Source organism: Parasteatoda tepidariorum, chromosome 1 (genome assembly GCF_982258835.1).
Source record: "Parasteatoda tepidariorum strain Cologne lab strain chromosome 1, Ptep-v5.0, whole genome shotgun sequence".
Lineage (NCBI taxonomy): Eukaryota > Metazoa > Arthropoda > Arachnida > Araneae > Theridiidae > Parasteatoda > Parasteatoda tepidariorum.
The window spans coordinates 22496753-22508773 of NC_141755.1; the positions used below are offsets into that span (position 1 = coordinate 22496753).

At 32.7% G+C, this 12021-nt stretch overlaps 1 protein-coding gene across 2 annotated transcripts in view; it reads left to right on the forward strand.

Moving 5' to 3' along the window:
* LOC107456337 (tyrosine-protein kinase transmembrane receptor Ror2) overlaps positions 1-12021 on the forward strand; it is a 239832-nt gene that overhangs the window by 195191 nt on the left and 32620 nt on the right. For both annotated transcript variants that reach the window (XM_043039181.3, XM_087160306.1), the window contains 3 exons: positions 8606-8774; positions 9556-9943; positions 10961-11250. In XM_043039181.3, the coding sequence (XP_042895115.2) occupies positions 8606-8774; positions 9556-9943; positions 10961-11250 (847 nt within the window). The remainder of the gene's footprint in view (positions 1-8605; positions 8775-9555; positions 9944-10960; positions 11251-12021) is intronic.

Below are 12021 nucleotides of genomic sequence, written 5' to 3' on the forward strand. Positions count from 1 at the left end.
TTGTTTATTGTTATTTTATTGTTTTTTTCTGTTTTGTCGTTGTTTAGTCTACAGTTGTCTTTGTAATCTGCCATTAGAAATGATTAAAAAAACCTTTATGAAGTACCTTTTTTATGATACTATCATTTCATTTTAATTACGTTTTTGCGAATTTAACAAAATATCAAAATCTTTTCTCTCATGCAGTATATAGTACTGCTTAATTATTCATTTCGGCCTTATTATGTTGATTTTCGGGACTAATAATAGCAATTGTTATAAATAAAAAAAACTACTATAAAATAAAATTTGTTCACCGTTTCAATTAATATTCTGTTTCCGACCTTAGGTATTTAAGTGTTAAAGTAGTGTTTAGTTTGCATAAATTGATTGCTGTCTAAAGATTTAAGTAAACACGAGAGTTTCGTTTTAGCTAATTAATATGCTAATTGATTGTTAAGACCTTTGCTTCTAAATTAATTAAAGCTACTAGAAAAGTCTATATCTTAGTATATTTCCCCCTTGATATTTAGCTAAAATTTACCCTGCATTCCTTGTTTTTTTTTCCTCCCATTAAAAACAAAAGAACAACCATCCAATCATTAGTCTCAAAAGAAAAATGGTTTTCTAATAGTGCTACGTATAAAAGGGCTGGATTAAAATTTTAAAAAGGGGTTTGCTGTGGATAAAAAGTATTGAGCAAGAGCTAGAACTTTATCTAATTATCTTGTGTTTTTTTTAAAATATCACAAAGCATTTTATTCTTACATACAAGTTTTTTTTAATATTTTTATATCTTGTTCAATTAAAGTGTTATGTCAAAAACTACCGTTGTGTAAAAACGTTAATATTTTTTCTGCGTTTCTTTTCTATTTGTGAGACGTTTTTATAACCTCTTACATTTTTTTGTAAAGGCTCAAAATATTTTTATTTTTTTATTATTTATGTTTTCTCTTTCTGATGTTTGTTTTTTCCTCGTAGTTTTATAAGCTTTTCGTTTTGATCGTTTGTTTGTTCCTGTACTGAAATATTTGTAATCTATTTAGTTATATTATTTAATAACAGATTATGTTTAAATAATAAAGAAAAATCTTTTCCGCTCTTCTGAGCCCTTACGGTTTGGGGGAAAAGTTATCTCCAAGATTATTTAGAATTTTGTTCTCAAAAATAAATTTTGAAAATTACGAATTTTCAGGCTTAAACAAAATATTTTTTTATGTCAACGTCGTCGTCCCAGCCCCAAAGTCTTATCTAAATTTTTGCTTATCGTAATTCAGGGTTATTTGGATCTATTTGTCTCAACTTTTGTATATCTCTCTCAGTTTAAAATTTCATGTAAAATTATAATATGCTTGTCCTGATTTCTGATTTTTTTTTAAAAATCTTTAACAATTACGTTTTTGGTTTATGACAGTTAGTACAATATTTTTTGCTTTCTTTAATACAAAAAAATAGCATTGTTTGTTTGTTTCGTGTTGCCCTTATAAGCAACGCTTTATAAACTAGGAAGGTCATCATCACTTTAAACCTGGGTTGAAGACTCGGGTTCGAATTATTTGTCCGATTTATTTGGATTTAGCTAATATTTTAATAAACAGGTTTTTTTTAAGGATTTTTTTCTTCTGGAAATCTTCATTTTCTGGCAAGTTTAACCATTTTTTTTAAAATATTTCTTTAAAAAAAGGAGAGGCAACCTTTATTTTTCTATTTGAGTAGTTTTCTCACAATTTAATATTATTATTGAAATTATCAATTCTGTATGATAAATTTTATTGCACGGAATACAAATTTAATATACTTAGAATCTGAAGGAGAAAAAAAAACGATTACAATTTTATCAAACTGAATATTTACCTTTCTCATGCTTAGGAGAAAATACATGAATTATAAATTTTGTAACATTTTAAATTTTTTTTAAAAATTTGAACATTTTGCTTATATATGTCCGATTAGCTGCGTAATTTATTCATGGGTGTCATTTCAATTTATTCCGTAGATTCATTCCCCATTCCAGGAAATACTCCTATTTTGGAATGATTGAAATTGAACTTCTGTGTTTCCCTTCCAGCTTAGTTGTAACCGCGGTTAAGAAACCTGTCAAAATATCTGAAATTTTGATCTCCTCAGCATGCGTGGATGGAAATATTTCGTGAAAGTTTCTTCTCTCCCTTACCCCGGCCCAATCACCTCTAGCGAATCAAAAACAGGGAAGATGTCAAGAAAAGAACAAAAGAAAAGTATAAAAAAACGTTCCAGAAGGAAGCCCGGCATATTACAAGAAGCTTTTACTGCGGGGCTTGACATCCCCCGTAATTGAGGTTCGCTGCTATGCTCTGATCCACTCTGACAGGTGCACCTTTTTGGTTGCTAAGGTTACCTATTCACACGCCTTGAATGAACTGTTTTACCTACTACTGTCTTCGCTCTTGGCTTCCAACTAAAAATATTCCTTTTCTAAGAGAACTAAAAATATATTCGCATGAAACACTTATATTTTGTTGAAACATTGTTAATTGTGTAAAACATCGTGGCACCACAGTTAATCTGATTGACTTATGTTTTATCTTTATGTTATTCTTTTCGAATTTTCATGTATTCATCTCGAAATTATATTCATAAGAATTCGTACTAAAGTTACTAATTATTTATTTTGGAATGATTGTACTGACACCAAAAATATATTCGCATGAAACACTTATATTTTGTTGTAACATTGTTAATCGTATAAAACATCTTGGCACCACAGTTAATCTGATTGACTTATGTTTTATCTTTATGTTATTCTTTTCGAATTTTCATGTATTCATCTCGAAATTATATTCATAAGAATTCGTAATAAAGTTACTAATTATTTATTTTGGAATGATTGTACTGGCACCAAAAATATATTTGCATGAAACACTTACATTTTGTTGAAACATTGTTAATCGTATAAAACATCGTGGCACCACAGTTAATCTGATTGACTTATGTTTTATCTTTATGTTATTCTTTTCGAATTTTCATGTATTCATCTCGAAATTATATTCATAAGAATTCGTACTAAAGTTACTAATTATTTATTTTGGATTGACTGTACTGGCACCAAAAATATATTTGCGTGAAACACTAATATTTTGTTGAAACGTTGTTAGTCGTATAAAACATCTTGGCACCACAGTTAATCCAATTGACTTACGTTTTATCTTAATTTGAATATTTTCGAATTTTTATGTATTCATTTCGAAATTATGGTCATAAGATTTCGTGCTAAAGTTTCCAATTCGAACGCTTTGAATGAACTACTGAACTTTGAATGAACTTTATGCCTACTATTTTCACTTACGACTTTCTCTGTACTTCGATTTAAAAATATTCTTTTTCTGAAGATTTTAGGGAGTTTGGAACATCAATAATATAGTCGCTTACAAGGAAGATAAATGGATGAAACTACCATGCACTCTTTCCAAGTATCAATTCATTTACATCAAGGAACCGGATTTTCCAATAAGTCAACGACATATAAATTCAAAACTTATTATCAAAAACACTAAAAAAAAGTTAACAATACCATAATTTAACCACTTTCTTAAGAAATAAATAAAATAATAAAAAGAAAAATTAAATACCCTATTCCGTTTTACAATTTAAAAAGCGCAGAAACTTAATAGCTTTTATTAAAGTGGCAATAACATTCTTTCGTGCGGAACCAAATACGATAAAGAATTTATAAACTCCTTTCAAAAGGAATAGAAGGAGGAAGGAGAGGGGGGATAGAGATAAAAACTTCATATTTCAGAAACGTAATGAAGTCTGGAGAAATAGTTTTCCGTCCAAGAAACGCTAACACCTCAGTAACAAAAGAGGCAGCTTCATAAAAACATGTCCATTACCCCCAAGCTGACACAATTCAACATCTTCGCATTAGATAAAAAAACATCTGCTATGGTCATCAAAAATAACATTTCCATCCACGGAAGGGATGAGGCCAAAAAAAAAAATAATAATAAATAGGAAACAATTGGCTCCATAAACCACAAGGCACGCAATTGGGTAAGCATCGCCAAAACTACTTCGCCAAAACTTCTTTAACTATTCCCATTACATCTAAAGAAAAAAGGGGCCTTTTTTTTTCCTTAGCCTAGATGAGGAATTTGTTTTTGTTTTGCGATAAAAAGGAGGGCTACTTGTCAAATAGCGGGAAAGAAATAATTGAAAAGTCAATGCTTGGGAATGGTCTCGCCAAGAAGCTGTTACACTTCCGAACATTCCACCGCCAAATTGCCCGATATAAAAAAATAAAAGAAATTTCTCTTTTTTTTATATATATATATTTTCATTTGACTAACCAAGAGTGAAAAAAGATGAAACGAAATTGTCGGATGGAAAATGCATAAAAAAAAAGGGGGATCGAGGGCACCGGAATTTGTTTTGATTTTCGTTCCATACAAAGCATTATACTTTTCCCTTCGAGAAGAAATGATGATGTAAAATAAATGGATTTACAAATTGGTTTGCAGGAAAAGTAGTCGCGATTCCAAAATATGGCAGGTAAAAATACAATCTTTGAAAAATTTGTTTTTATTTATTTTTTTGAAGAGAAAATATGTTTTTGTTGTTTCTATTTATATCTTCATTTTTGATGGCAAGGAGACAAATTTATTTTTTTCGATCAATGTATTTTTGCATACTGCCGTAAATCTCCTTTTTTGTTTTCACCCCCTCACAAGGTTTCGATTGCTTTGAATGATGGAGAGAAATATTCTACATTTAATACATCGTAACAGAACTGTGGAATACATTTGCTATTATAATTTTCAAGGGTCAAGAAAATTTATGTATAAAAACGTTGTAAAAAATCGCATTTTACAAACTCTGTATTTTTGCATCTGAAAAAAAAGATTTATGTGTTAAATATGAATAAAATCAGCTGAAGATTTGGAATTTCAATAAGTTTTAATTGAAAAATCATTAAAACTAGAGCCATGGAGTTGAAATGTTTGACTCCGACTCTGGACTCTCCTGAAAGCTCGACTCCAACCTATGCCCCATTAAAACTGCCGCCAGCTAAACTTATGATACTATGACAGCTTCTGAATTCTATGACTGAAACGAATCCAGGTTTTGAACCAGCTCCTGTTTTGTATCCTTTCTGTTTGGGATTTGATTTGACTTTAAAACATGTCAAATGTATTTTCACTTCAAAACTTATTTCTGTATCGCGAACTATAATTAATGCACGTTTAAATCTACTGGGAGTTAAACCAAGTACTAAAAGATTAAAAATACAGTTAAATGGCTATGTCGGATATCCAATCGGATAGATGTGACAAAATTCATGGGTATGGAAAGCTAAGCAAATTCATTTCATTACGTCATTTGTTAGGCTTATTTTATTTCCTTTTATAACGGCCGTTGGACAACCGACCCGATTGTGGGTTAACGACAATTGAATTTTGAACCCATTCCAGAAAACAAGGGAACTCCTGGCGGTAAACCTTTACAAAGTGACATCGACAGTTCAAAAAGCGTGATTTGTTGGGATTCTATGTGCTGCTTCGTTTTCAATCGGCGTTCAAATCGTAGCCAATAAGAACTCTCGGTGTTTATGCTCAGTCACACATGCATGAGCACATTTATGAGTATAATTCTACACTTAGGTGTTTGGCAGTCACGAAATATGACTTCACTTGAACAAATATTCTCAGGTGGAATGGTTTAACATGCAGAAGTACTTTACTTTAAAGGGTTTTTTTTTTTCTTTTTAAAGTTAGCAGCAGCATTTGCTGAGCTTTGTAACTGAAAACGGGGAATAAAATTCTAGTTTCCTAAGCAAAAGGCTGCAAACACTCGGCTTTTTTTCCTTCTTACGTTTTTTTAATTGATTGGATAGATTTTTATGTCTGGGAAGAAGGGATTGAACTCATTTAATGATTTCAACACTCAGGGGATAGAGCGTTAGTCTTCCAAAGCATGGAACCGGGTTCGAATCCCAGTCGATACGAATTCCGCATCCGGCTTGCGCCGACCACAGTGCTGACTTGGAATATCCTCTGTGGTAGACGGATCATGGGTTAGAGTCCCCTTAAGGTCAGGCTAACCGTGGGAAGTTCTTGTAAAATGATTCACGCAAAATTTGAGTCTAGCCCCTCTTAAATAAAATAACGCCAGCTGAAAAAAAGAGTGACTGCTGTTGCTTTAGTGTTAAAGTGGATCGCTACACAAAATGCAATGCGTTTTTGTTTTTTGTCATTTTCTGATTGCGTATTTCATGCCCAAATCATGCACATGATTGCGTAATTCATCCCCATGATTGCGTAATTGATCAATTCATGCCCATGATTGCGTAATTCATGCTATCTAACACTGTTATTTTATTTCATTTTTTTTTTTCAGTCAAAGGTTTAGTGCTGATAATCCCGCGATCACGCTTTGAGGAATGAAATTGAATGACCTACCCACGAAATTTTGCTAGCAAAAAAATTTCGAAAAACAGTTCGCGAGTGGCTGTTAATTCTTTTCTCTAATTAGCCGATATACTGAACAATATATAACCCAACACTGTGAAAGAATAAAAAAAAATCGCAATTATTTAATTGAGTTCCGTGGTATATCAGGGAATAAAGTGTTCACCTTCCAATGAGGTGAACCGGGTTCAAATCCCAGCGATGGCTGGTCGGCTCGCACCGACCACAGTGCTGACATAAAATATCCTCAGTGGTAGACGGATCATTTGTTAGAGTCCCCTTGCCGCCAGGCTAACCGTGGGAGGTTCACGTGGTTTTCTTCTCCGTGTAACGCAAATGCGGGTTAGTTCCATCAAAGCGTCCTCCACAAAGGCAAATTTCTCCCAATACTTGATCAAAGAGTTCCCTTGTCTTCTGGCTTTAAAATTACAAGGCTACGGAGTTGAACATTAGTAGTGGTAAACCCAAAATTGGATCGAAATGAAATTATTAACTTGTAAAAACAAGTCATTTTATGCATAATTAAGTCAAAATGTATACATAATTGCTTAATGCATAAATTTTGTAACACCTTCTATCAAAACTAGGTTTTCAAAGAAGGTGCCTTTTTTTATATGCTAATGAACGGGTAAAAAAAATACCCCTTTCCGTTCCTCCAAAAAATGCGGAACAAAGATATTTTAACTAGATTGATTCTATAAACTTTCATTTTTTTCACATTTTAAATATGAATACTAAGCAGTGTTTGCATTCAGATAAAAATCAAATATTAAATTCTCAATGCTTTTCTCTTTATTTTTGAATTTAGTGTTAAGAAGGCTATTCAGAAAAAAATGTATTTTCCGTGCCCGGGTACAATATAAATTTGTAAAGATAACTTCACGAAGCATGAACTGAATTCAAATTTCCATAATGGCGTGAGTGTAAAAATAATCTGATATTTATTATGGTCTTTTGATCACAGAACATTCTCGAAAACAAGCGATAAAAAAAGACAGGCCGGAAATCATTTCTACCTTATTCGTGGGCGTGTAATTCAGGACCGAAGAAATAGTACGGTACTAGACAAGACTGACTCCACCCAACCAAATCTTTATGATGCAAATTTTCTTGCTTCTAGTCCCGGAATATCTGGTTTTAAATCTAAGAATCGATGATGAGTTCACTTCACTTCAAAAAAATATCTTATCCTGGAAATGCTAAGCAATCGTGCAAATGAGTCTGGCTCGGTAGCACATTTTCAAATGCAAATAACTGCAACTGTATCTGTATCTGCACAATGTGCGAAGCCAATCTGATTAGGAAAAGGGAAAAGTTTTTAAGATTTTTTGTATGGTGGAGTTTCTTGTGGTAGTTTTTCTTTAAATTGTGCATAGGATTGATATTTTTTTTAAAATTTATTCTTGAGAATCTTTAATGGAAATATAGTATCGCTAAAATTTGATAGTTTTATTTTATGTACAATCTTACAACTATTGTCAAAAGTAGCTCCGATTTTGTAATTTTTCCTTACAGGACTAAAATATAACTTTTCAAGTTATTGTCCAAAATCGTCCTATTTTTGTATTTTTTTTATAACAGCGTCTAAAATAAAGCTCATTGAAATATTGTTACCGTTGATTGTTTCTATATGATTTTATCAATGTTTAATGTTATTTATGGAAAATAAGTAAGTATGCACTTTAATTTTTGATATGTGTTTGGCGCAACATGTCCACATTTGGATCTTGTGCCATTAAACTCTACATTCAATCAATCAATCACAACCAACCATTGAAATATTGTAATTGAGATGCGTCGATCATTTCACAGGTTTGATTACGCATGTGTGTGTGGTGAGCTGGGTTCGTTGAGATTATTGCACTTTCATGTGCAACTCTGCTGCATTTTGCAAGATATTCTCTATTTTAAGCTTCATTTCCCACCATCTGAAATCAAACCGAAAAACCTCTTGGTCATTTTTTAATGGCTAATATAATCAAGAAAAAAAGTTCTTTGTCAAAAACTAGTTATTTTATCATGATCATGTAAATTCTTTGAAAATTATTTTGCATTTTGTTTATGTATATAGTGCTTAAAAATATTTTTGAGTGCTTAAAAAGTACCTAAAAGGTGCTTTTTTGTTGAAAGATTTGGCTACGCACCCTGATCAACTTGAATGAATGATTTTTTATTTTCAGTTGGACGAATATATCTTGGAGGATCCAGTATTTACTCATTCAGAATTGACTGTGAATGCAACCCAAACTATGAGCTTCACGTGCAAAGCAACCAATTCCCTCCAGAGCCTCAACTCATCTGTAGTTAGTGATGTCAAGCACTTCCAAATATATGTAACTCCAAGAGATGGTAAGTTAACAGAACTAACCTTTAAATTTTTATCTCAGCACGTGGATGGTTTTTCCTGCACTAAATAGCGCTGCGGTTGCTGTTTCTTTTCTTTCTTTTTTTCGACGTTTAGATTACTGTGTCATGAACTGAGAAACTGGAAACAGAATGTAAAAAAAAAAGCGAAAACGAAACATAAACCAAAATTCGGTTTTATAATTAAAATTAATATGAACAAATATTTCGAAAAAAAAAAGCATTTGGTTATATATCAGAACTAAGTTTCCATGTCTTGTCGTATCACCCGCCAGGTCACCCGCAACTAAACAAGTCAAAAGTATTAAATCAAAGTTGTCAAATGCACGATTTTTTTTTCTAATCTAGCAATCATGTTTCTTTTTTTAATTAAGTAATTATAAATAACTAAAACAAATTTTGGCTTCAAATTCTTCAGAATTAATCGATAACATATTATGAAATGAAAAAAAAAGGCTCATACTTTACATTGCCTATTTCTATAACTGAAAACGAAGTTAGCTGTTTGAAAATGTCGCTTTGCATATAAAATGCGATGTTCGCATTTAAGCTGTAATAAGCGCAAATTAGATGTAGTAAACTGTTGTCAACGTTCTAAACCGCAAGTAGTGATAATTAAAGTTCTATCTTTCTTTGTGTTTACATTGTATTGTAACACCATCCAATAAATTGACTTTTCAATACAATTTATGTTTCAAAAAAATTGAAACTACTCTTTTTCTGCTATAGATTGTAATCCTATTAATCTCGAAAACTGTCATTTCAGAAGAAGATTTTTGGGAGGAAGACAACTTCCTTACTGATGTTCTTGGATCTGAAGAGGAGGAGGACATCACTGAAGACGAAGGTCCTCTAACCAACGAAATTGAAGTGTTTGAGGAAGAAAACAAATCCTTGGAAGATAAAAGGCCCTCAGAGGACGCAGATGGGAGTGGTTCTGAGAATCCGAAAGAAGATGGCCCTTTAGGTGGAGGTACTGGGGAGATACTTGGATACTGTGCTCCTTATACTGGCCAAGTGTGTAGGAAGTACTTGAATGGCTCTGGACATGTGTATTACAACTTTACAAGTGAAAATCATATCATTCCTTTGAATGAACAGATAGCAGACGCTTTGTGGAATGAACTTGTAACATCATTATTCGAACCCTGCAGGTAAGCTTGTTCACTTACCATTTTCAGTTTTCGTTCATAATCCTTAGCATTGGAAAGGAATGAGAAAAAAATTCGTTATTCCATTTCACATTTTGCAAAACTTGGCTAACTTTCTAACTTTTGCATGCACAACCAATATTAGTTAGCAGACCTCAATTTAAAAAAAACACAGAGTGCGGTCACATAATTTAGTGTAAAAATCTGTTCTCGTATGAATAGACCTGGTCTATCACAGTCAGGAAAGAAGTGTAGCTAATGCTCAAAAACGTTTTTTTCTTTGAGAGGGAACACATACAATTTGTTTTATACTAGTGGGTACAACGGTAAATCGGTTATAGAAAATTATGTTAAGTTTTTTTTTTCAGTTGTGAATGTTCTAATCAGATGCATCGAAAATCTTGTTAACTATTATATGGTTAAGAATAAATCACTGTCACACGGTGCCTAAGACACTGTTTATGAACCTCCAATGAAGAAATTGGCAACCATTGGCAGTATGAGACTGCAAAGTGTGTGTAAGCAACTTGATAACAGATTAGAAGGCCATGTAGCAGATGCGTCGAACATTTGAACTCAAATGACTTAATCACATTTATGGTTAATTCTATTCAAAACATAAAAAAGAACTCTTCAATGATAACGATCTTGTTTTTAGGATTCAGTTTAGAGGAGCTTAATCTCGAATTAGTTCTTTTGTGGTTTTACTGCAATGAGCAGTACAACCACCGCCAGTTCACCCCTAAACACCCTCCTTGTTTGTTCGAAATAGGCATCGAATTGCATGAAATGTTGATTTATTTCGAAAGCCCTTTCTTGTTATGGAAATGACTAACCAGTAGCCAAATGACTAACCAGTAAGGATTAACTGTAACAATTTGCTTTACTTTAGTACCGAAACAACCATGTTTTTTTTCATATTTATACCTTACACGTTATTTTGTGGTATTTATATTTTGATTTTGAATATTTGATCTTCACAAATGTATGATTATTAAATTTTTTTTTAAACTTTTGCAGGAGTGCTGCTGAAGTGATTCTGTGCCTGTATGCCTTTCCCAGGTGTGAATGGGCAGACGGGGTGGCTCGCCTAAAACCTCTATGCCGGGAAGATTGCATAGCCATCAAAGAGCTTTTTTGTTTAAATGAGTGGGCTCTCGCCGAAGACAACAAGCAACGAGGCATATTTTTCAAATCTCGTGGACACTTCCGACTTCCTGACTGTCACAACCTACCAACATTATCGAAAGGTGGGAAAGAGACCTGTTCTCACGCACATTTAACAGATATGCAACAAGATGAAATCACGTGTAAGTACCATACCTTTTACCAATCTGCCTAGATTAACTCTTAATGAAGTGAATTATTGGGATTAGGTTTGTTTCTTTGAAGGCAAATCAGTGATACACATAATGCAAAAACGGTAACTCGATAAGTGAGGACGATATAAAACAGAAATGAAAGTATGATCCGATTTATTACCTTTCCAATAACATTTTGAGACATTTTTCCTTACGATGGATTAGTCTAAAATTCCAAGTTCGACCGTAGACAGTTGTTTTGGTACCCAGTGTAACTAAATTTTCATGTATCCTAGTTACGAGAGAACAATTGAACAACGTGACTGAAATAAAGGAGCGTTGTGGTACACCGTAAGCGTCTATCTTCAACTTTGGTTAAGAGAAGTAACGATGAAGGAAATATATTTTTCTAAGTACCGCAACAACTTAGATGTAACTTATATTCTGGATACTCATAGGATGTGAGTGAATAATGACTTAATTCAACCGGAATCAATGTGTATCCGGAATATTGACTTGACTCAAGTGGACTTTAACTATCCAAAACTTCCGTATGAATAACAGGATAAGACAAACAAACATAATTTATGGCTTTTTTCTCTCGATAGAATTGTAGAATTCTAGTATCCGCATTAGCTTCCTTTGAAAAGGCTAAATCTTTTTTCAAAAATAAAAAAATAAAGTAGCATATATATTTCATGCTTGGCATTTATTATGCTAAAGCATGATAGTTCTGTCTCCCATAATATATTAACATTTTAAGTAATATTTGGATCTGAA